This window comes from Plectropomus leopardus, chromosome 12 (assembly GCF_008729295.1).
Source record: "Plectropomus leopardus isolate mb chromosome 12, YSFRI_Pleo_2.0, whole genome shotgun sequence".
Lineage (NCBI taxonomy): Eukaryota > Metazoa > Chordata > Actinopteri > Perciformes > Serranidae > Plectropomus > Plectropomus leopardus.
In genome coordinates, this window is record NC_056474.1 from 4,177,367 (window position 1) to 4,203,950 (window position 26,584).

Here is a 26,584-nt window from a genome sequence, read left to right on the forward strand (position 1 = left end):
AAAAAACACCACCTGGGACTGCTGAGGAGGACCTCTGTGCAGGTGAGGACTGACGGAGAGGAGTGTTATTTCATGACGAAATGCGTACAAAGGATTTTCACCAGAGTCAAAAATGTTTCGAAAAGACTGTAGATCATTTGCATGTTATAAAAAAGAGAAGGGAAAGCTATTCAAAGAAGGCCAGGACGTGCTCTCTGTCCCCATCGGTCCCCATGGGAGATTTGGGGTAAATGAGTGACTGTAACTGGAGCTGCGATGTTGGAGGGTTACAGCAGACCATCTACTTCAGTTGTGTTGGAGAGAAAGCAGATATCTCCACGGCTACAATATCTCCAACACAAAAGATAAAAGGAAAAATATGTATTTTTGATTTTGGAGTGAACCTTAACACTTTAAACCCTTGATCAACATGAGTTTTCTTGTGTTTCATTCGGACACCTTTTTGACATTCATTTAAAACTTTGAAACCTGAGCAAATTTGTTTGATTTCTTTTGAAAATATGTGAAATTCTGCTAAAAGGGCAATGAGTAACTTGGCAAAACGATTTCCTGCAAATTGGAAGAAATTAGGAAAAGAAAAGAAAGAAAAGAACAAGGAGAAGAACATAGGAGAAATTATTTAGAAATTTAGATTTATAATTATAACTATTATTAGAAACTATTTAATCTTTTTATTTATTTATTGTTTTTTTTAATTTTTTTTTCTCTTTTGCTAAATTTCAGGTAATTTTCTTGCAGCTCATAACTTGTAACTTTTCCCCCCTTTTTTTTTTAAAGAAAATTCAGCCAATTTGATCAGATTTCAAGGGTTAAAATTCAACTTAACAAACCATTACGTTTGATTATGTAGATAATTTGATAAGATTGCATAGTGGATGTCACCTTGTTACTGTATTTAGGCCATATAATTCACCAAAACCTTCCTAATCAAAACCAAAACCTTCCCTTTCGTTATCTCTGCGGACCCATGTGATCACAAAAGAGGGGACTGACATGGAAGGGAATATGAGGGAGAGCGAAAGAGTTAGAGGGGATGTTTCTACTTAAATCATATTAAAGTAAGATATGAAAAAAGGGAGATATGATACAGGCCCTCGTGGGGGGACACGTGCATTATGCAAATATGGAAATGTGAAACAGGATTTAGTATTAAGGACACACTTCTTTTTTTGTTTCTAGGTTCACATAAAGGCCGTCCTGGCAGGGTGGAGCTTGCCTGACCCATGGAGAATTACTTCCAGGCCGGGCCTTCCAACCTGGACAAGGTGCTGGATGAGTTCGAGCAGAACGAAGGTGAGCTGCTGTGTTACTTTTAATGGATGTGGAGACGAATCAAGGACAAACAGCGAGTCACTGAGGTTGAGAAAAGACGGATGAGACAAGGTGAAGCTGTGGGATTGAAGTGTCAGAGGAGCTGTGGTCACGGCGCAGTTATTTAACCAATGAGTAAATCATCAGGGTGTCAGACGATCACCACCCAATGACTTTGAGTAACATTTACAGGTGGTGATTCAGGGTTTGCAGAGGGAGTAGGACTAATTGGACTGTCTATTTCCTCTGGGCTTGTGCAAAATTGGTGCAAGACCAAAGTCTTTTTTTTCTTCACACTTAAAAGGGATTTTTAACAAGCTTTGTATCATGCCGAAGACACACAACTTGTCATCCGGCAGAGATTCACTGGCCTTGGGCTGCTGCCCAAACTAACTACCGGCTTTATGTCCACATTTTCATATTGCCCGCCATTCATGCTGCCACCATGGAAACAAAAAGATCACACAACTCATGATGTGTTTAATGTAATCTTGGAAATGATGTCTTCATGGCAATATAAAAATGACATTGGAGAGGGAATTAAAATCAATTATATAGAAGAATTTTGAAGCACTTAATTAGAAAAAAATGTTTTTATGTCAAAGAAGGTGATTTTAAAGATTATTTTTGGTATTTTTGCCTTTATTTGATAGGACAGCATAAGTATGAGATGGGGAGAGAGAGAGGGGATGACATGCAGTAAAGGACAGAGGTTGAAATCGAACCAGAGGACGTAGCCTCTGTACATGGGGCGCCCGCTTTACCAACTGAGCTTCTGTCTCATAACCAGAGAAGGTTATTTTAAAGGATGCTTCATAAATCTTAATAATTGAATTCATGCTCATTCAAAGATAGCGTCATGAAGGGCTGCATGACTTTGAAACAGTTCAGATTTCTTTGTTTCTTTCAAGATTTCTTTGTTTCCCTGGCACAAAAGGGGGACTAAATAACAATAAAAACAAAATAAACAACAAAATTGGCCTAATTGTTATTTTAAACATCGTTAATAGCCCAGAATTTTACAATCGTGCATCCCTATTTTAGACCCAGCAGAATGAACACTTAAGTTTCACTGTCAATGCACCTGTTATTCTGCTGCTCCATCTGTGCCCAGAGTACGCTCTGCGCTCTGATGAGTTTGCACAATGAATAACTGAGCAGCGTTTATGTTCCATCACCGCTCCTAATGAACAGTCTAGCTCCTAACATAGAAAATCTGTTTGTTGTGGCAGATGTTTTAATTGTGGCGGGCCACCAAAAATAAAGAATGTATGGGGAAACCTTAATATAGCACCAATTTCTAAAGTATTTTGTACCTTTCTACTGCGTAGACAGCCCAGTCTTATGAAAAGGCCATCTTTCCAGCAGTGAAGTACTTATTTAATGTTCACAATGAGTAAAGAAATTGTGTTAGGGCCTTTTTGAAACAGCTTCCACTAAGTTTATTTACGGTGATCACAAAGTAAACACAGCATTACTGAGCTGTGTATCTGCACACCCACAGCACTCCAGTGTGCTTATTATAGAGAAAAGATTGCTCTTTTTCTGGATTTTAAGGCAGATGACCCCAGAAAAAAAGCCACAGCATATTTTGATGGTACTGTGAGCTCAGTGTGTATTTTGGCTGTGAGTGATTATCTGTGTGTCCTCTGCCAGAGATCCAGCTTGGCAGATTAACTCTGTGTGTGTGTGTGTGTGTGTGTGTGTGTGTGTGTGTGTGTGTGTGTGTGTGTGTGTGTGTGTGTGTGTGTGTGTGTGTGTGTGTGTGTGTGTGTGTGTGTGTGTGTGCGCTGCTTGAATCTGGTGCGGCACATACTAAAACAGCTTAGCATGAATTCCAGTGGAGGGAGGAGAGCACTATATAGTAGCTGACACGGCTGTGTGAGAAAGTCCTTTTGAATAAATATTATAAGAATTTCCGCTCGTATTACACAGCATTCATGTGTCAGCTTGACTGATGGCTCCCAGGGGTGAGCGAGCCATTTGGCCCAATTTCTCTGAATTTCCCAGTCCATCCACACACTAATTTCCTACTCCATGCCAACCTCATTTTCTCAATTTGTCCCTTGGTTTTTCTTCCTGCCATTTTTAGCTCTTTCGATCACCTGGGAGTGTGTATCTTTGTATCAGTTCTCCGTGGCAGTTAATTTGAAGCTTCCTGTCTTGATTTTATGGGTTCATGATCTCTTTGCTGGTAGCCACTTCTCCTTATTTTTTGTTTCATTTTCTGTTTCCGGAAAAACTAGGGTAAACGGTGACTTATGCAAGATATAGATCACATTTTATGCAAAGTTCAGCAAAGGCACCATTCAATCAATTGATAACACTAATGCAGCAGTCTGTTTAAAACTCGTAGAGTTGCATGGCCTGTGTGTGGTATTGCTGCTTGCAGTTTTCTGCTTGCAGCTCATGCAAACAACTTCACACTTTACAGCATGTTTTTTTGAGTCCTGAGCAATACATGTAGTGCCCAAACAACTACAGATTTTTTTTTTATGTTTAGATCTTAAAAAAACGTTAAATTTTGCTATTCTAACTCATGGTGCCCTGCAACGATGTAAAAAAAGTTGAAAAAACATGCAACTCAACGTTATACAACTAACTTTTTGTGTACTTGTACTTTGACTTCAGAGAACATTGTAGGTCTACTATTACATTTACCTCACAGTGATATCTGAGGCTACTGAATACATAGCAGATTCAGATTTTACTGAAAAACAAAAAACAGTGACACAATTGAACAATTAAAATCAAATCTATTTTTATTCATTAAACTATTCAGCATTATATAAGAGGGCGGGACCCAAATATTCAGCTATCTGAGTAATTGGGTAGGTGTTCAGTTTTCAATTTAGGCATTTGGAATTTTTCGGATGAATGCCATTTTAGTGTTTGTGATGCTGCTTCTGTGTCTGTCACACACACACACACACACACACACACACACACAGTGACAGGAATGGTCATTTTACCCAGCGGTTATTAAAAGGTTTATTGACAGGGTTGAGATATTTTTGTGTCGGTGTGTCCAGCACCAGAACACAAACATACGAGCCCCCCTCCCGCAGCTCACCCCGAGTGGAGCCCATATTCTCTCTCAACCCCTGAAACCTATAAATAGTACAATAAATACATAAATAAATAAAGGCTATGTCTTTAGGTGAGGTCAATATGATCATCTAATTTCTTCTTGTCTTTCTTTGCCAGATGAGACAGACAATCCCATTCTCTCGGATGCCAAGTGGACCCAGATACTGGCCCCGCCAGCCCACCTGCTCTCTCTGAACCCCGCCCTGGCCCACGCAGACCTCAGCCCCCGGGAGAGTCCGCTGCCCTTCAAAACCCTCCCCGACTCCTCCTCAAGCACCTCCCCGGGGGCCGACCCTAAAAGACATCCTGGTCCTGATCCCCCATCCTGGGTAGAAGAGAGGCCAGCAGACGTCCACAGCCCGCCCCTCCCCCAGCCCAACATCGGCAAACTGGTGGGCACAGACGATCTCTCGCCGCCCCCCGTGACGGCCTGCACTGCTGTGGAGAATGGCTGCCCTGCCAGCCCCGCAAGCCCACATCTGGATGGGCTCAGTAAGGAGATAAACTCTCCTTCAGACAACCAGCCCGGTGCCGCGGACCAGGAGGCTAAACCTCATCCAGAGGAGAGAGCCGCCTCAGCAGGAGGAGGAGGCACCACTGTCAATCACACTCACTTTACCTTCGAGGATGGATTACAACACGAAGACGAAACTCATCCAAATGTGGAACCGACAACACAAAATGGGGAAGATGTGAAAGAGGAGGCCAGTACAGATGTTTTACAGGACAATGGTCAAGAAAAACAAACTGCAGACTTTAAGGAGGAGCAGGTAGAAAGTCTCTTGAATAGGGGGCGAGATGTTCAGGCTGGTTGTGGGGTGGAGGAGAATGGTGTGTCTCCTCCTGACAGGGTCAGAGTGGAGGAGAAGGAGAGGAGATGTGGTTCAGACGGACACACAGACCAACTCCTCAGAATAACAAGCCTTCCTAATGGTTTGGAGCAGGAGAGCCATGCCAGACTTGAGGAGGAGGAGGTGGAGGAGGGTTTTTCTCCCTCTCCTGTCCCCTCCAAAGAGGACTCTGTTACTGAGGAGAAAGAAATGGAGGAAAGCAAGCAAGAGAGCAGCGAAGGAGGCGCAGTGGGGTCAGGTAGCATCCAACCAAAACTCAACAACAATCGGCTGCAGCCGGTCAGTGTTCCCTACGGGGGAGCGCGACCGAAGCAGCCGGTCAGCCTCAAGCTCCAGATCCCTCAGCCGCTGTCGGGCCAAGTCCAAAATCAGCTTGGCCCGTCTGCCGTCAGCAAGAACAAAAACCAGGAGAACCAGTGTCGGAGAGGCACGCCTTCTGAAAACACGCCCAGTGGGACAGATCAGAGTGTAGTCGGGGTGAACGGAGATGGTGTCGTCCACTCTGCTCCTCTGATCCCCTCTGAGAGCCCAGACAACGACCTCCAGGCAGGTCAACAGGGCTCCCTGTGCAGGAAACCTGCCAGCTCCCTGGGAGAGGTCGCCCCGGTGTGGGTGCCCGACTCCCAGGCCCCTGTCTGCATGAAATGTGATGTCAAGTTCACCTTCACCAAGAGGAGGCACCACTGCAGGGCCTGTGGCAAGGTCAGTGAAGTGATAGAGCTGCTTTTATGTGAAAATGTAAAATGTGAAAGTGTAAAACACTCAATGGTAGTGTCAGGCTGCCTTCTTCCAGTCTTAAATTTAAAGGTTGAATTACTTCAGGGCTGTGGGTAAGGAAAGCACAGGGACGCCTTTTCAGTTTCTCCATAACTTTAATGTCCGCTCCTCAGAAGTAAGAATCTAAAATTAGAGAATTTTGGTATTTTGCTTGAAAATGACTTGAGACAGTTAAAAATAACTGATTATCCAAAGGGTTGCAGAGTGATTAATAAATGAGTTGATGATTAATTTGTCTATAAAAGAAACATACCTGAAACACAATCTGTAATGTTTGAGAGTTAAACAGTTGTCATATTGCTTTAAATCTTCCAGGTCAAATAAAATGCACATAAATAAAATAACACAACCAAAACAAAACAGTATAAATGAGTGTTGAAAAAAAAGACAGATGTCATGCGTGAGTGCGAACGGAGTCATATTCCAAATGGGTGATAAGGGAGGTAAATCTGTGAAGTTAGGAGGTAAATAGTTTGATAGATTAGTTCCTTTTTAGGCATTTCTTTGCAGATAAACTCAGTGGGTGTGCAGGTAGCTTTCCAGCGTCATGGCCACCCACACGTGCAGCGGGGTGTCCACACAGTGCTTTAAAAAGGAAGATATGGTCGCTGACTCTGCACTGGAAAATCTCGCGGCTGCTACTTAATTTCCCATGGTGGTAAACAAACACACAGTCTCTGCCACTTGAGCAGGGAGGCGCTGGCACTGCAGTAATACCGACACCAGCGCAGCAGTCGCAAACAATAGAAGCAGCGGGATCCTCCGAGCACCAACACCACCACCGGACTGGTGGGTCCACACACCAGTTTGTGACAGTGCTGTGAAGATCTGAATGTTGCCAGATAAAGATGTGTGATGAGGTGCTAATTCGTTGAATGTAAAGTGCCCCGTACACAGCTGCAGCTCGTTGAAGCCCTGACAGAGTACAGGAAATCAATATCCATAAAATGGTACATTTGCTGCACACTCAGTCACAACCTTTTTTCCGATTCTTCACCTTTAAAAAAAAAACCCTCATAGTAAAATAATTTCTATAAATATTTTATTTTATGTCCAGTATGCTTATTCTTAGAATGTGTTTCAAATGAATATCTTTTTTGTGTGTGTTTTTAAGGTTTTCTGTGCGACGTGTTGCAGCCTGAAGTGCAGGCTCATGTACATGGACAGGAAGGAGGCTCGCGTATGCGTCACCTGTCATTCTGCACTGACAAGTGGTGTGTGTCATTTCAATAATAATACTTCTATCACAGTAAATGTAATTTTATATCCGTTATATGACAATACAATAAATGTAGTAGAAGTTTCATTGCCAGTGTTTGTAGTTTTATGAATGACTCCATGAATGAATCTTTATTTTGAAGATGTAAAAACAAAACACACAAATAAAAACAAAGAGCCTTACAGCAAGTGCAATGAACAAAAAGACACAAAAACGTCCTATCCAAAACCTATACATCTTATCTCAGTTACAAATAAATATCACATGTTCAAAAAGGAGTAGGAAGAAGTACACACTTATTTAATCTTACCATTATATATATATACATTCACATTCTACATAAACGACTTCCCAAATTTTATATGCAAACCTCTACGATACTAACAACTGTCCCTGTTTTATATACAACCCAATACAACCATCCCAATTTTGTATATAACCCATTACAACAGAATCAGTTTCTCTCTAGACTTCAGTAGTCAAGACCTCAGTTTGTCCTGGTTGAGCTGTGGAAAGTTTTCTACCATCCATTATTTGATCTTAAAATACAGTTGAAAAGGCCCTGAGTCATCAGGAGAGACGACAGCGTACAACTGTGTATCATGAGCTTTTATACTTATCAGGTTTTCTGTCTCTGTCAGCTCAATCATGGGAGACACCGGCCACTGCGAGCAACCAGAGTCCAAACCCCAACAACCCAGCGGAGTACTGCTCCACTATCCCCCCTCTGCAACAGGCCCAGGCCTCAGGGGTGCTCAGCTCCCCTCCTCCGACCGTCATGGTGCCCGTGGGAGTCCTGAAACAGGCTGGCAACGAGGGTACAACCTTTACCAAGAATAAAAATGCTCTCCTGTTCACCTTCTACAGTGACTTTCTGTCCCTGCTTCTTTTAAACAAGTATTTTTTGCTTGTTCTGGTAAAGGCTTGCTTGCAGTAAGTCTTATATTTTGTGGTGTTTTATCTCACTTTTAGGGTCCCTGACACGCGAGCAGAGGAGGGTGTGGTTTGCTGATGGAGTGCTACCAAACGGAGACACAGCAGAGTCCCCGAAACCTCCGACCTCCAGCCCGGCCCCCTCGCAGTCTCTGGCCATTTCAAACAAATCCTCCACTTCTGAATCGTCAGAGGTAGGCTCGCCACGACAAACATTCACCCACAGCTAATGCTATTAGCTGAGCTTGTTGTGGTCATGTTTGCAACCCTGCAGTTCACTGGAGGAAGCCACAAAGAAGTCTTTCTGTGTGATTCTGGGTGATTTACTGGCTGGGTCACGGTCTGCGGTAATTCAAAGGCAACATTCCTTGTTAATCAGAATTAGAAATCCCAGTCGGCTGATGCGCTTAAAGGAAAATGCATGAAAGTTTGCCTCACAAGAAATAACAAGTTGAGTCTGGTTGTTTCTGCGGTTTTGCTGCTCTACAGTCACAAGACTTGAAGGCCACCTGTCAGGATGATTCATGACTGGTGAGCAGAATGATTGTCAAAGCTTTAAAATGACTTCATTCAGATGGCCTGATGATGCACTGCAGACAGAACTTGAGCATAAAATCAGACTTTCACATGACACCATGAAACTGGCAAAAATTCAATAATGCATGAATGTGAATTATTACCAAAGGTGAGCTGACTTCTGTAGTTCGGCAGCAGCGTTGGCTGAATGGTGAACTTTCGGGTCTCCTAATGTGCTTTTCTAACTGTTTTCATATTTAGCCCATGAAAATGTATCAAAGCAGGATAGAACGTACAGTTCAGGCCAGTAAGGGTGTTGAAAGGGCACGCTTTTAATTTTATATGACAAAATCAGTATAATAGTCAAATACAAATGACATTTCTTAAAAAATTGTGAAAAAAGAAAAACTAATAATTAAAAAAAGAGAAAGTAAAATTAAAAAACATACAAAGTGAGAAACAAATCTTTAAAAATATTATTCTATAAAAATAATTTGTATTATATTTACATAATTTAAATATTTGATATATAATTCTGATAATTGTGAATATAGTTCACTAGACATGTTTCCTTAGCTTTTTTAAAAATAGTTTTATGCCTACTCCCCACCCCCCCCCCCCCCCCCCCTCCCCCCCCCCCCACCCCCCCCCCCCCCCCCCCCTCCCCCCCCCCCCCCCCCCCCCTACCCCCCCCCCCCCCCCCCCCCCCCCCCCCCCCCCCCCCCCCCCCCCCCCCCCCCCCCCCACCCCCCCCCCCCCCCCCCCCCCCCCCCCCCCCCCCCCCCCCCTTTTTTTTTGTGTCTCTTGTTTACCATGCCTCAAATACTGTCTTCTTTGGTGCTCATTGTTTCAGTAAAATTAACTAAATGATTGAATTGTAGAATCTTACCAAGCTGCCAATGTGAGTAGCATGTCCATATTGACAGAAGTTTAAACATTTATATTTGTATGTGTGATCTAAGCAGATAACTAAAATGATCTCCAGCAGGTAGCCAACAACCCAAGTTTTATACATCCAAAGAGCTTCTATAAAAATGAACTGCTTAGCAACCAGACTGGGCTTCTAATGGAGACAGGCCTTTATTTGTCAAAATGTGTCGCCACACCGGGCTTATAAAAGGGACTGGGTGTGTAACTGGGACTAGGCTTATATTTAAAGTTTTACAGTATAATCACAGACATGAGCCCTGTTTGGTTATTGGCTCTCTATTATGACATCTCACTGTGTGTTATAACACGGCACCCCCACCCCTCCTCTCCACCCGCAGGCAGCCCATACCCCTGTAGCCCCGGTGGGCAGCCCCGTGGGCAGCTCCCTCAGCCTGATCCCGGAGGACGGGCTCCCTCCCATCCTCATCTCCACCGGAGTCAAAGGAGGTACGGGAGGCCACATCACAGGTGCTTGCCCTCATCCTCACCATTCTGCTGCCTCCTCATCGCTCCGTCAGCTGCTGTATTTGTGTGCCCGCTTGTGTTTTACGCGTGCTTTATATCACGGCTCATGTATCGACCACTCATCGCCAACACGGGAGGGGGGGGGGATTTCTTCATGGGAAGTTCAGTGATGATGTTTTAAATAACTGGGAGGGTTTCTGTTCACAAGGTCTGATCATCGTCTCCTTCTCTCACCTCACATGTGACTCCTTTATCATCCTCACTCCGACATCTCCACCCCTCTGTCATCCTCCTCTTCCTGTCTGTTTATCTAACTTTACCTCGACTCCTCCCTACGCTCTTTTTCTCCTTCTTTTGCTCCACCGCTCCTGCAGATTACGCAGTGGAGGAGAGGCCGTCGGAGATCGTCCTCATGCAGCAGCTGGAGGAAGGAGGACCGGACCCCCTGGTCTTCGTGCTCAACGCTAACCTGCTCGCCATGGTCAAGCTCGTCAACTGTGAGTTACCCAGCCATGGAGGGCCCTCCTAGCATTAGCGATGTTTTAAAAAATGCAGGTCAAAATATTTTTCACATGGGGAACTTTAAGAGGAGCAAAAATCAGTGTGAGGACCTACTTTTAAATTATTCATTTAAAGATGATCTAGGGAAAATGGAAAGTACATATTTGTACTGTATACATTTTTAATGATGCCTTATTAGGCTTTTGTCTGTGAATTACTGAGTAGCCAAAATTCTTTTACTGAACTTGACTCACATGGATGTTTTTATAACCTTATTTTAGGCAGGGTATATGGAGTGATATGTCGTCACTCCCCACAATTAATTTGCTATTAATTTTAATGGTGGATTTGATCATTTATTAGAGAAATATGCTGCTAATCTGCAACAGTGCACAAAGATAGAATAACATGACGTTAAGTTGGCACTCTTAATTCCAATTAGCTGCTATGCTGTATGTAAAGCGCTTTGCTGGATATTCATTTATTCATTCATGCACTTAGCAGGTATGGAAATTTAAGATATGAGCATTTTGTGCATTGCAAGGGGGAGAAAACACTTAAAGACTGATTTGACATGAGAGGAATTTTTTTAATGCAAAATAGTTCAATCACAGGGGTTTTTTTTGCTTATTGAAGTTATTTTAATCCTGTAATCGTGCAAAGAAGATGATTCTTGAGCAGCACATTTAAAGAGTTTACTAAAAAAGGAAGGAACAATGCATACATTTAATTTCTCTCTGAGAATATTTTAACTTGTGCCGGTGTCAACTTCATGTAAATCTGACTGCATTCAATTCAGCAAAAACACTGCTAGCTTATTGTTTTAACTTTTTAATAATTTTTTTTCAAAAGCGAGCATAAAAACAACATTACAAGACTGGTCCATAAATGCAAAAAAAAAAAAAAAGAAATAACATGTATAAAAAGATGCTTCATACATACATAAGAGAAATAATATGGTGAAGTGAAATGATAGTGGACAGTGGATATTCTGGACATCGCTCTGATTCATACCCAATGTCCCCATTTCAGATATTTGTCCACAGTTTTTAGCCGTTTAAGTCTAAATTATGTTTAATTATAATTGGAATAATGTGTAAATTAGAATTGACTTTGAATTTAATTATATTTAAGTCTGTGTCCAGAGTCACAACCTCAGTGATCAGAGATTTCCTTGTCGGCATTAAAAGCATGGACATGAAAAACGAGACAAATGTGTAAAATTGCCATCATGTTAATGTTTGAAAGGATCAAATGAAGTAACTCCCTCTTGTGTGTCTGATATGACAGACTACTTTTCTGTTCTTTCTTCCCACAGACGTAAACAGGAAGTGTTGGTACGTGACGACGAAGGGCATGCACGCCGTCGGCCAGGCTGAGGTGGTCATCCTGCTCCAGTGTCTACCTGACGAGAAGACCATCCCGAAAGACATCTTCACCCACTTTGTGCAGCTCTACCAGGAGGCCCTCAGTGGTAAGAACACAACCAACAGCTCCACCAGGAGGCTCTCTGTGAAATTAGTCCACGTCCACCGTGGGGCCCTCTTGGGGGAGATAGCAGCTCATTAGTAGTTCTGTCCACAGGTGAGTTTACCTGTCTGAGTCAGGTGCTGCTGGGTTAAAAATGATAAAGTAATGAAAGGGGAAAATGCTCTAGCTCTACTTTTTGTCCCGTAGAGACAACAGGTGCATCCAGTCGTCCTCTATTTTGAAATTAGGTTACTGTCCACTGCTGCTTGACTGTGTCTGTGTTTTTCATGAAAAATGGTCCAAACATTATCGTCCTGCTGTCAGGTCACCTCCCTCCTGGCGTGACACCTCACCAACGCTTTTCGTGCATTTTTAACTGCATATGCTGCAGAGCAGATTCGGCTAATATCGGGTGACTTTGACGGCTCGCTCCCCTCAGGCTGTTTCCTTTTTCATATTCACACTGGAGCAGTTTCAGGCTGGTGGAAGGGAGCCATATTGTGTGTGTCGTCCCTGATTAACTCGCCGTCAGTCAGGTCTCGGGGAAGAAGTGCTGGCTTTAGCAAGTCCCAGACTCTGAGCTTTGCATTTAACTGGCATCTAAAGCCAGCGATGCCTCCCTCAGATAATTGGTAACGTGAAACCTCTGTGGGTAATATGAGGCTGTAGGGCGAGGAGACAAGATGCGTTGTTTTTCATTGTTGTTGAAAGCAGTACAGACTAAGCAAGCCTCCTTATCCTCACAGTAATCCCGAGTAAACACTCAGAGCCTCCTTTCATATTTACTTCCAGTTTCAAAGGATGAGAACTCTGGTTTGTCTTTCTTCTTCCCCTTTGTGTTCATTTTTATGCTTTTCTTCCACTTCATCCTCTTTATTTTCATCCCTATCTCATTTACGTCATTCTCCCCCTCTGCCCTGCTGTGCCTTTCCCTCTCCTGTTTCACCCACACCTCCTCACATCTCCTACACCACTAACATCTCCTTCCTTCCCCTTCTTCCTCGTCTCCTAAAGGCAACGTGCTCAGCCACCTGAGTCACTCGTTCTTCACGCAGAGCTTCCTGGGCAGTAAGGAGCACGGCGGCTTCCTCTACATCAGCCCCTCCTTCCAGTCGCTGCAGGACCTGCTGCTGCCCAACCCGCCCTACCTCTTCGGCATCCTGATACAGAAGTGGGAGACGCCCTGGGCCAAGGTTTTCCCCATCCGCCTCATGCTGCGGCTGGGTGCAGAGTACCGATGTGAGTACTGGACTTCATGTTGTTTTTAAAGTGCTGACATACAGTTTAAGGTCACGTTTCTTTTCATAATCAGAAAAGACACCAAGACGATACAGTTAGTTACGATGACATAAAGCAAAATACATCACACAAAAATACAAATAAAAGTCCACGACAAGAAGAGTAATAACTAATTAAAAACATCTAAAACAATACGGTTGAAATAAATTAATATAATTAAAATTTAAAATGAGATTAGAAAAGAAAGATCAAAACATATTTTAAGACAATTGTAGACTGTGATAGTACGACAGAATCAGTCCAAACCTTCAGCATCACTCACTTCAAGGGCCATTTAGTAGCTGTTGTGGCGCTTTCAGTCATATCACACGATCTCCATAAACAGATTGTTTTTCTCAAGTTGTCATAGAAATGTAGAAGTTCATTATTCAGTTTTTTCGAAGCACTTTTTAGCGCAGTCCTTGGCCTTATTATTTTCTGCTGTTGCCCGGCAGGTTTGTCAGTAATTTTGTTCGTCCTGATTGAGCTCCAAGTTCCACCTCCTCTCTGTGTAAAAAATGTTGTTTTTCATTGAAATGTGAAGAGTGCAACATTTAGGAGTATTTAGTGGCAAGTGGTGATGACCGAAGATTGGAACCAGCTAAGTCAGTGTTCATTGTTAGGAGGTTTTTAGCAGGAGCTGAGTTATCCACAGAGGTCTTTTCCTCTTTAAAACAAATACAGAGATTAATAACACAGAAAACACCTACTTAAGCAGTTTAATGTTACAGATCAGTGTTTCTCCAAATGTTTGGCACAGCAGTGTGGGCGGCTCACCTCCAAGGCTGCTTGTTGCAAAAGGGCCTCTAACTACGGTGGCTGCTCAAAAGCGCAAAAGGCTCGATCTACAGCCAGTGTTTGTTTTTTCTACTCTGGGCTGCTGCAGAAACATATCGGTTTAACATGGCGATTTCCATAAACAAGGATGGGCTCTCTATGTGGATATAAACAGCTCAGTCTAAGATAAATTTCCCAAATGTTTAAAAGAATAGATAATCTTTATTGTCATTAAACAGATTAATACAACAAAATTCAGCTGCACTGCCTGAACAGGGCTCAAATAGAATTTAAGGGCATACAATGAAATAAAATTAATAAATAATAAAAAGTGTAATTAAAAATAGTGTTAAATTATATCATACATGCATACACACACACCAGTTCAAACACACATGCACAGTACCTGTGTATACATTATATTGCACATAGAGTATTGCACAGGAATTAAAGTGCTTCTCAGTGAAGGACTGTGTGTTTTAGTACAGTGTTCAGTGTAATGATGTTTTTTTGAGTAGAAGCTGTTCTGAGGTCTGTTTGTGCATGCTTTGATTGCTCTGTAATTTTGGAAAAGTTGGTGGCGGCCCAGTTTACCGGATAGAGCACCAAGTGAGATGAATTAATTATGTGAGGTTTACTGCTTTCTTGTCTTTTCTTTTTCATTAACAAAGATTGCATGTTTCTGTCGAGCGTTAGGACCAAACATCACAAACTGAAATTACGTGAAATGGAAAGCAAAGAGCTCAAGTGTCAGTTTGATGGTTTTTATTGTAAAATATTAAGATCCAGCTGGATGCAGAGAGCTTGGCAAGTCAGTTGTCAGAAGAAGCCTGTCAGCATCAAAACAACCTGCTCTCATATATTTCTCACAGCTTCTCACATGAACCAGGAAGTCTTGTCAGGGGTCTTATCAGAGCGCCTCCTCTCCACCAAATCCCCCCGCTCTCACAGCCAGACCTGCCAGCACGGAGCGCCGCCTGGCTCCGCTAAGCCTCTTGCCCGCTTCCAGCTTGCTCGGATAGAATACATTAACAAAGCCACATACAGTCGAGGCTCTCAAACACAAAATGTTACCATCACCATGAAATTAATCCACCACACAAACAGTGTAGCTCTCCTCGCCACCTCCTCTTACCTTAAGCAGTGACCAGCAGGAGTTTGGGGAGCTCGGATCCCCGCTGAACTGCAGATTGAGGCTGAGATTGGTTTTATTGCTAATGAGAGTTTGTGGCGAGATCTTATTTCCAGCTGTTTGCTGAGATAAGGCTAAAAATAGTCATCTAAGGAGCTTTGGTTGCAAGAGAAAAAAGAAGCCTTATTTTTCACTTGTGGATTAGGAGCGTTCCTCCTAACTGCAAGCGCACTGTATTTGATGTGTGGGGTCTCTTGTTCAGTTCATTTGCATTCATGAGTTAAGAGGATGGAAAACATGGGAAACACAAGTTGTGCAGCTAATAAAAACAGGAGGAAAAAAACCTGGAAACACCTACAAAATCACAAAAATTGATTAAACAAATTAATCAATAAAAACAAACAAGGAGGAATGTCTGAACAGGAATAAAGACTATAAAATAAAAGTTAAAAAAGTCATCTGTAACTTTTCATACCAAAGACTGAACCCAAAATCTAAAAATGATTCCCAAACTGGCATCATTTTTGCTGTGGTGGTAATACATTTCTATTGTGGATCTTTCAACAGCCAAACATTTTTGTTTTGCAGTTTATCCATGTCCGCTGTTCAGTGTTCGCTTCAGAAAACCCCTTTTTGGAGAGACCGGTCACACTATCATGAATCTGCTTGCGGTAAGTTGCTCTGTTTTCTTTATTTTTCTCTGCTCTGTTATTTATTGACAGCCTCTTCACCGCGACATGTACAACAGCCCACTCCAGCGCGGACATGTCCAACAGCCCACTCCAGCGCGGACATGTCCAACAGCCTGCTCCAGAGCGGAAATGTATGACAGCCCACTCCAGCGCGGACATGTCCAACAGCTCACTCCAGCACGGATGTGTCCAAAAGCCCGCTCCAGCACGGACATGTCCGACAGCCCGCTCCAGCGTGGCCTTGTGCGACAGCCCGCTCCAGCGTGGACATGTCCTATAGCCCACTCTAGCACGTGGACATGTCCGACAGCTTGCTCCAGCACGGAAATGTGCAACAGCCCGCTCCATTGCGCGAGCATGTCTCACAGCTCGCTCAAGCACTGAAAATGTGCGACAGCCCGCTCCAGCGCTGACATATGTCCGAGGGAGCGTTCCATTTGGGGCAAAAACAAAAGTTTTGCATTTAAATTTTTGTTTAGTATGTATGATTTTAAAATTGTAATTTTTCTAGCCTTATTGTTTTTTCTCGTCCCTGTCTTAGGACTTCCGTAACTACCAGTACACTCTGCCTGTGGTGAAAGGTCTGGTTGTAGACATGGAGGTGAGGAAGACGAGCATTAAGGTCCCCAGTAATCGTTACAATGAGGTGAGTGACCTGCATCTGGTTCACAATGACATGAGAGGAGAATTTATTTAAAAACAATGTGTGGACAACTAAACAGGGTGTGTATTTCGGTGTACAGGGTGGACTTGTGGAATGAGTTTGGTGATGGGTTAAAAAAAAGCACAAACAATCACTCTAAAAGACTATACAAAATATATATTTTTGACAGGTAAATGGATGAGGAAAGGTTGTGTTAGGGGTTTTACTTTTTATTTTGTAACTCTTGAGTATATTTGAATTGTAAATAAACCTAGGATAGTTATTTATTTATTTAATTGGGTCTTAAGTAAACTGGGGATGGTTGTTTATACACTAGTTGTGAATTAATTTGGGAATTTGCTGAAATAATATTAATTAGTTTTATTAGTTAAAAGAAAAAACAGGGAGAAAGGGGTAGGGATTTGTAAGTTTTACTTCTGCTGACTCCTTTTGTACTTTTGTTTTGTGTGTTTGTTAATATTATGTTTTAATTTAAGTTTCGAGTGACAACTAAAGTCATTTAGTCATTCATTCATTCATTCATACAGTGTCCAAAACCAGACATCCCTACCTGGTAATGTTTTTCAGTTTCAATAGAATCTTCTCATATTTTTTATGTAAATTTACTTATACTGTAATAGAGGATTTTATCTGCACAGCCCCAAGCCCAAACAATATTCAATTTAATGTGATACATAACAGAGAAAGGCAGAAAATCATCACAAATCCCAAAAAGCTGGAACCAAGACAGCTACTCTCTCATGTTGTGACAAACAGGTAGACACAGGCAACTTTCATAATAATGTTTCAGGAGGATTGTTACATTTTGCTCACTTTTTAGAAGACATGGAGTACGACAGAATCACAAAATGCGTCTTTGTACTATGCGTTTGCACGCTTATCAAATGATCTTGTATATATGTGCTGCTTATACCAATTGCTTCCTTGACATTTCACATTCAGCAGTTGGCTTTAATTGTTTATTAAATTCATGCTAAAAATACATATATGCTGTCACAAAAAATGTTTTTTTGTCACATGCTCAACAAGTCTTTGACAGTGAAATATTTTGTTGCAGTTCTGGAAGTGTGCTTGACACAAAAAATGCGATATAAAAACATAACAGATATTTTTAAAGTCTAAAAAATAAGTAGTAGTAGTAATAGTAGTAGATTTTTATGAATCCTTTTAAGTAACCCTCAAAATTTGTTACCGGCCGGGATGTCACTGTACCCTCAACCTTAAGAATAACTGCAATTCTTTAAAAAACGTCTATTTAACCAAGATTTGGAGGCATGGATGAAACCAGAGCAAGGCAGCACAGAGGAGGCTCTGTGTATTTTATGCAAAAACTTTTTCAAACTCAGTGAATTTGGAATCAAGAAACATAAAATTGCCAAGAAAACTTGCCAAGAAACGCCAGATATTTCCCAGTTTTTTTCTCTTCTCGTCTCCGTCATACAACAAAGTCAAGTTTTATGCTAACTGATGCTTTTTCATCAATTTCGATCATTGTAAAATTGTTCTTGTATTTCATTCTGAATTACATTAACACTTAGGAACTGTTTGGCACATTTCACAAGCTCTTCACTTTTTGATAATTTTGGCTGTGTTCATGCATGTGTCATACATTTTGGCAAGATTGTGTATTTTGTTCAATCTTGGAATTTCCTGCTCAGCTCCTACAATACGTCCAAAAAACACTGTGGAAACAAAATTGCTTCTTTCATACTGTTAAGTGCAAAAAAATGCACCATTGAAGCACATTCAAACTGCAATTTTTGATCCCACAGCCATCAAAACATAAAAACATGCATTGTATTCTTTCTGGGTATCACTCTTTTGCTTTAGAATTTGTAATTTTTACTATTTTCTACCTGATTATGTAATTTTTACCATATTTGGCATATGGAGAAAATACACGCTATTTCTATTAGGTTAACTGTCAAAGTCAATGTTGCTAAAAATCATTCACATATCCCAGACTGTGATAATCAAAAGTAAATAATCTTCCTTACATGCAATATTTTGAAAATAATTCTTTTTTTGTGTGGTTTTTATTATCTTAAAACATAGCAGCATCATAAAAAAACAGGCAGTTAAAGGGTTGACATTTTGAAAATTAATGAATATTTGATATATATGATTAGGGCTGACTTAAAAAAAACTACCTCAATGAGAGTAGAAAATCATTAATGTATAATATTTTTTAAAGCTTGATTTTGAAAAGTGCTTTTGTGCACAGAGCGATAGGAGTGTGTGTAATATTAAAGCGGGCCCTAAGGGTTAAAGAAGCCTAAAGACAGAAACTTGCCTAAAACAGGACTGTGTCTTGGTTTAGTTGTTTGCTTAACTCTGGAGTTTGATTGACAGCTCTCACACCAGCAAAACTTGTTTGACGTCAGAGCACCCTAAAACATCAAAGCCTTCCAAATCAAACACTGCGGCACAAAAACAGTTTGTAGACATGAAGAGAAAGCAGGGTTTTTTTTCGGGATCATGCATACACAAAATGAAACCCTCCAACAGATTAATGACATCAGCGGAGGAGGAGGCTCCTATTAAGCTCCCTGAACGTCAACACACATGTTCGCTGTGTGTAGGTGATGTGTGACAAACTCTCCAGGGTCCCTGCAGCTGAACATTAGGCGTGGGCTGCCTACTTGTTATAACGCCGCTGCCTCGAGGGTGTGAATGAATATCCGACCAGAAGAAGTGATACACACGAAGCACCATTTGGCTGAGAGAGAGAGCCTCGGCGGAGAGAGTGGTGGCGGTTGTAGCGTTTGGCTGCTGATGCAGGAACAGATGGGAACCCAGTAATGTGAAGTGGGGACCGTTTCTCAACAGCTTGCGGGCGAGCCTTTAGCGCAGCAAGTGGTTAAAGCCCTCCAGATTTTCAGTTTTATTTCTGATTTGCAAAGGATGGCTTCAAAGAGACGCAGAGGCAGGGGATTTAGCAGAATTAAAATGTGGGATCTCTCTACTATTGATATCCACCCATGTCAGTGTCTTTCTTCACAATCTGTCATCTCAGCGCCGTCCCATCCGACTCGAGGACTTCACCCACAAGCCCACTGCAATTAGGCTTAACCAGGCGGCCTCCGTTAAGCCCATTTTCCCCAGCTCACACACCCAAAGGGCATCTTAATTAGACATGGATGTTATTTGTCCTTGCAGCTGATGAAGGCCATGAACAAGTCCAACGAACACGTGCTGGCCATGGGGGCGTGCTTCAACGACCGGGCCGACTCCCACCTGGTGTGCGTCCAAAACGATGACGGGAACTACCAGACGCAGGCCATCAGCATCCATCACCAGCCTCGCAAAGGTGCTGACACAGATTCATCACGTTTCCTTTTATCCGTCTGGATTTCACGTCCATCATTTAGTCTGCATGAAAATCCTCATTATTTCTCTTCTCCTGTTTGTCTGAAAATTATTTGACTACTACTCGGTGTTGATTTGTGAAGTTAAATTTTTTTTTCTCTCTTTGTATTTTTTTTCTGCAGTTACTGGAGCCTGTTTCTTTGTGTTCAGTGGAGCTTTGAAAGCCTCGTCGGGCTTCTTAGCCAAAACCAGCATTGTGGAAGGTGAGAACTGTGAAAACAAACTACATGTTGGCTGTTGAAACACTGACTTTAACCACACAATGGTTTCTATACACACAAAAATTATGTTGGCACCAATTCATTTTCAGTGCTGCAACAAGGAGTTGAAGATATAAACTTACCAACTGTCAAAGATGTTCAAATACAGTTAGTTTTATTGCTATTTGTGTATTATGCCAAAAGACTGCTTCATGGCAATATTTGATTACTAATATTATTATATTTGAAGTACTGAGATTTTTTTGCCAGGTATTTAATACACTGTAATACTCGTCTGCATCTCCTTATCAATAATAATAATAATGATAATAATCTTTATTATGTTATATTTATATAAGACCCTTAAAAACAAAGATTAGATAGTGCTTTAAAAGGAAAGCAAAAGCACAAACAGGATGCTAAGAAGACAAAATAGCAATGGAGAGTTTTACCAAAACATAAGCGAGACAAAACTAAGGTAAGTCCGGATAATATTTTTTTTTAAAAAAGTGTGAAATTCAAGACATAAATGTCAATATAAATAAATATAAATAAAACTCTTGAAAAAAAAACACAGCACTAAAAATAAATAAATAAAAAGTTAATGAATTAAATAAGATAAAATAACATCGCATATGAGTGGAAAACATTGTCCAAAAAAAATACATCAACCATTTGATTAGTTATTTATTATTTAATTAATTTACAGTGATATAAAACAGCAAAAAGCAGTTAATCCTCACATTTGAAAAGCTGAAACTAGTCACTCCTTGTTTGCATTTTTTTGTAAATGCATTTTTATTGATTTTTAACATTTAGAACACGTGGTATTATATAAATCAATTAATAATAATAATAATAATAATCTATATACATAATTTAAAAAATTGCAGGCATATTTAGGACTGGATACGCTTTCCTCACAGTTAAATTAGTTTACATCCTTGATTTGTGCTATGTATATCAAAGTATCTTTAATGCCACCATTTTTTATAAATTTCAAAAACATCTCCCAAATATCAATAAACAGCAAGTTATATTTCTCACTATACGTGTAAGTTTTTCAAGAGCCAGAAAGTTTGTTTGGCATTTTTGCTTGAAACATGACTCATAAAGTTCGTCCAGCTTTAGCTTTGCATGTTGCATAAAGTTAGGGGATCACACAAGAAATAAACTTGGTTGGTTCAAGCTCCAAAAATGCTGAATACTACACTTCACATGACCTCTACCAAAACATTTCTTTTTTCTTTCATTTTGGTGGATGCTTACGTCTGTGATGATCTGAATAGTTTTTCTGTCGATCGTGTACAGATTGATATACTGTTTGTTTCAGCACCGATCACGATGATGTATCCTTTTCAGACGGCGTGATGATCCAGATCACAGCTGAGACGATGGACTCCCTACGGCAAGCCCTGAGGGACATGAAGGACTTCACCATCACGTGCGGTAAAGCCGACCAGGAGGAGAACCAGGAGCTCGTCCACATCCAGTGGACGGAGGACGACCACAACTTCAACAAGGGGTGAGGTTGGAGGAGAAAAGAGCCGGCGAACAGTCGGAGGAGAGAGAGCTGGAAGAGATGCATTTATGTCACGGACAATTGAACTGATAGCTTCCAAACCGCTGCTTTTACTACTTTGCTATAAAAACTCATTATGCATGCTCAGGAAAGCCCTCTGGAGGAAAACCTCAGCCGGCTGGAATGATGCGGTTTGACGTGGTTTCGAGATACAGACCAACAAAATCAATTTTACAGCAGTACTGATAAAATCTGCAAATATGAATGTGACTATTCACTGTTAGATCTAATAATTGAGCTCTTTCAGGAGATACTGTATCACTTCATTATCAGAACATTCTCTGCACAGAAGCGGTTTTAACCCGTTTTTCACCAGATAAGTTAACAGCTGTCATGCCGCCATCAGATCCGGTTAGTTCGTTATGACTGGAAGTCTACAGTATACACTATGACCATTTTTTTGTTTACTGCTTGACTTTAACCCTGAGGGCTCGCTTTGCTACACATCGTATCGCTCTGCGCACAAAGTGCACTTTACAAAACCAAGCTTTAAAAATGTTGTACATCTAATATTTTTTCCTGCTTTCATTGAGTTCATTTTTAACCAACATCAGTTCCAATCATAAATATCAAATATTCATTAATTTTTCTTACCACTATAATTTTAGAAGGAAAAAAAATACAAAAAATGAATTATTTTTGATGCACTGCATGCAAGGTAGATGGGTTTCAGTAGTGCATTTTTTGCACTAACAACTAACTAACAACTTTGTTTACACAGTGTATTTTAGATTAACTGCAGGAGCTGAGCTGAAATTTCAAAGATTAAAAATAAAAGACACAATCTTGCATAAATTTATGCCACATGCATGAACACGGACAAAATGATCAAAGATGAACAAAGAAAAGCGCCGAACAGCTCAGGGGTTAATTTCCCAAGGCCTCTTTGGTGTTTGTGTATGAAACACAGTACACCAATAACAGATATAAGTAAAATACTGATTTTTTAAATTTTGAAATGTTGATTGCGTTAGGAATAAAATGTCGACAGTTGCTTTTTTATTCAGTGAAACTAAATGTCATCCTTCCCCACCTCTTCCTTTTACTTCTTTCCTATGTTTACTTGTTTTTAAATACTCTTCAATTAAACATTGTTCTTTTATGTGTTTTGGTTGGTTCAGTGTCATCAGTCCGATTGATGGGAAGTCTATGGAGTCCATCACCAGCGTCAAGATCTTCCACGGCTCCGAGTTCAAAGCCAACGGCAAAGTCATCCGCTGGACAGAGGCAAGTCGCAGCTGACGCTCGTACTGTTCGTTTTACTAGTATCAGTAAGAAAATCTCTAATGCAGCTTTAAGACCTTTTTTTTAATTTTCTTTATCTCTCTTTAAAAGGAGAGTTGAGATTTTTTTTGAAGAGGCGTTGTGTGAGGAATTTATCTGTAGTCAGTGTATTGAATTCTCTTCATTTCTTAGAGAAAGTCATATGTCGTGTATTTCTGTCTCAGGTGTTTTTCCTCCAGAGTGAGGATCAACCCAACGGTCTGAGCGACCCGGCCGACCACAGCCGGCTGACGAGAACGTGGCGAGAGCTTTCTGCATGGCGCTGTGTCCGCACCTGAAGCTGCTGAAGGAGGACGGCATGGCCAAACTGGGACTGAGGGTCACACTGGACTCTGACCAGGTGGGACGCTGCAGATGTTACAGAAACAGTTTAACACAAACTTTATCTATATAGAACTTTTTAAAATAAAGTGTTTACAGTTTGAAGAAAAGAAAATGGAGAGATAAGAGTCACAAAAGGTCTTTCTCTTCACAAACATTTTATCTAATTTAATTTATCTATGTTTTCATTTATTTTTTGTTTAATTGACTCAAGCTGTTCTGTGTGGAAGTCCATATTTCTGATGTTACAGATCTTTAAAATTTCACTGACCATATACATATTACTTAGCTTTATACTTACCTGCAATGCTTAAATCAGAAAAAGGTGATTTGTCTTAAATTACAATAAAATGATGTTAAAAAGGTCTTTAAAAGCATTAAATTTAAGTGTATTCAGCTGTTTTCAGCTGTATGTATGCAGAGCTGGTTGCTCTCTATCGATACATTTATCGATGTGGGTTTTGTGGCTGTTGTGATTGACAATTGGCTACATTATTATTATTATCTTCTAAAATAATATTATTATTTAAAAAGCAACTTTAAAAGCAGAAGTAAGAAGGGTTTCTTGTTGAGGCAACATAAATAAACAACAATGCTGAAGTAAGGATGAACAAGACTAAAAGAGGACAGGAACAATTACAAAACAAAAGTCAAAATAACCCCCCTCACCAATAGCAGTAAATACAATAAAAGATCAGTAAACAAAGAAATAATGGTAATAACAAAAAACACAATCACAACAAAATAAAAGAAGAAAGTAAAAGATAAATTAATCACGTATTATCTTCTACAGATTAATGACAATAACCAATACTTAACTAAATCGGCAGCTTTAAAAACTCTCCAACGTACAATAATAATTTTTCCCTGTTTATAAATTCTGCTGTCTGAAAGATTTAAGAGACAAAATCTTCTGAATCTTAATGTTTTCTTGTGTGCTGCGAGTCAGAGAGCCCTGACCTGTCCTCGCCGTTTCAGGTGGGTTACCTGGCAGGAAGTAACGGCCAGCCGCTCCTGCCTCAGTACCTGAGCGACCTGGACAGCGCGCTGATCCCCGTCATCCACAGCGGGGCGTGCCAGCTGAGCGAGGGCCCGTGGTCATGGAGCTCGTCTTCTACATCCTGGAGATCATCTCCTAAAAGTCTGCTGAGCTTCACCTCCAGACATCTTTTTACTTTCCGACGTCATCTCACCGCCCGCTCCTCCTCCATCACTTCCCTTCAACCGATTGCACTTCAAAAAGAGCCCGAAAACTGTGGCGTGCCAGGCGGGGTAGCATTCCTCAAGTCAAACCTATGCATCCAATCGCCGTCTGTTTCTGCTCCAGAGGCCGCCTGGGCCCGAGGAAGCTCCGAGCGGGATCATCCGTCACCTGCGTACCTGAAGCTCACCTGACAGGTACTCCTGACCTCCGGTGTTCGTTTGAGCTGCTCCGAGCAGGAAATGAACACCAGAGCCGTCTGACCCCCGTGTGGTGTTACAGTGTCTATAAAGAGTATCCACCCCCCTGGAAAGTTTTTATATTTTATTGTTTTGACAACACTGAATCAAAGTAGATTTGATGTGAAAAGACCTTTTCTATCAATCTCTGCAAAAGTAATATAAAACATAAAATATGTTTGCTGTACAATATTTACCTTCTCTTAATAGGACTGACCTGAATCTCCACACACGGCCGTAACACCGCAAATATTCACCGCGCTTGCATCTTGTTGAAATTTTGTACAACGGAAATTAATGCTACGCCCTAAATTTTCCCAGAAAATCGTCCTTTTAATCATTGACTCCTGCTTTCTGACTCTGAGTGAAGGGAGCTGAGCTGTTTTCTTGTGGTTGCTCTTTCAACATGTGTCTCCTAAGTCCTATGTAAAATTTTGTCGAGGACTGAATGCTTTGTGGGACGAACGAAACTGGCTTCAGATCCTTTAACAGTTGAAAATGTGCTGCAAAGGTGCAGCTACTAAACACTGGCATCACTAACAACAAAAACAAAAAACAAGAAACAGTTCAGATTCTTCAAAAGTTCATTTATGTTTTTCTAGGAAAGTATATTAAAAAAACTGATGATTTATCGGTGCGATATATATTGCACATCCCTAATTTAGCACAGTGATGCGTTACATTATTCTGTCACTGACAGATGATTAAAGTAACACAGTACAGCCAGCACTGATTACACAATCAAGTACTCTGTATTTGTAATGAGTTCAGATGGATGTTTTTTCACTCGGACATATACGGGACTTTTTCTGTGCATCTGTGTCGGAAAAAAAAGTCACTTTAAATCTGCTTTGATTTTAGGGCTGTCCCGAATATCATTTTTGGGTCTCCGGAGCTTCTCCATCAATCACACCGACACAGTAATGGCTCGACTCAATAAATCTGTTAATGGTCATTCCTGCCGCTGTGTGTGACACAAACACTGAAATGACATTTAAAAAATTTTAAAAGTTGAAAACCAAATACCTACCCAAGTAACGAGTTCTTGAATAGCCAACTTTGGGTCCAGCCCTTTTTGATTCAGTGTTGTTAAATAATAAAACTTTGAAGGAGGGTGAGTACTGAAGTACAGGTATTGTATGTAGCTCACCGTCTCTCCAGCGTCACTGTGGCAGTCGGGGTCCTGAAGCACTGAACTCTGTGGCCTCTGTGTAGCACGGATGATCTTTAACAAGGAAGACTCAAATCCACCGCTGAACGCTCTGGAATATTCCTCTGAAGTTAAAAGTCATCACGAGGAGCTGGAAGGTGCGTCTGTGTGGCGATTTTTAAAATTTTTTTCATTTTTTTTTTTTTGCACCGTGGTGCTCAGTGCCTGCAGCAGCGACTCATCAAGCAAAAACAAAACACAACAAAGACACATTTCTGCTTCACCTCTTTAAGCTTTACTCATCGATCACCAGATGCTTTAATTCATGGATAACTCCATTAACCTGCTGTACATATTTTTGTAGGCGTAACTCGTCCATTCTAACTCTGCATCTGTAGCCTCCAGAGACCCCAGTTTGAGACAGTATTACTGAAAGTGACCGTCACAGACTCCTCTGACTGACGCTCTGTGAAATACGATTACAAAAACGCCCTTTTTGTCCTCACAGTAGACAGCTGATTTAAAGAAAAAAAGGTTCCAATGCTTTATTGATAATCTGTACATAAAGCTGAAATCAGTTTTTAAACCTCATCAATCACTTCATGAGCTTCGACATCATCAGCGCTTGTTGT

At 41.0% G+C, this 26,584-nt stretch overlaps 1 protein-coding gene across 1 annotated transcript; it reads left to right on the forward strand.

The window, feature by feature from the left end:
- Positions 1-1,221: 1,221 nt before the first annotated feature.
- LOC121951510 (zinc finger FYVE domain-containing protein 9-like) lies at positions 1,222-24,695 on the forward strand. Its single transcript, XM_042497863.1, is given in 19 exon segments — positions 1,222-1,293; positions 4,519-5,954; positions 7,144-7,243; positions 7,890-8,066; positions 8,221-8,375; positions 9,966-10,074; positions 10,467-10,589; positions 11,912-12,067; positions 13,078-13,302; positions 15,839-15,921; positions 16,484-16,588; positions 19,766-19,916; positions 20,098-20,178; positions 21,538-21,700; positions 22,879-22,984; positions 23,206-23,269; positions 23,272-23,381; positions 24,341-24,455; positions 24,458-24,695. Coding segments are annotated over 19 exon segments (3,573 nt in total). The 5' UTR covers positions 1,222-1,223; the 3' UTR covers positions 24,502-24,695.
- Positions 24,696-26,584: the final 1,889 nt, after the last annotated feature.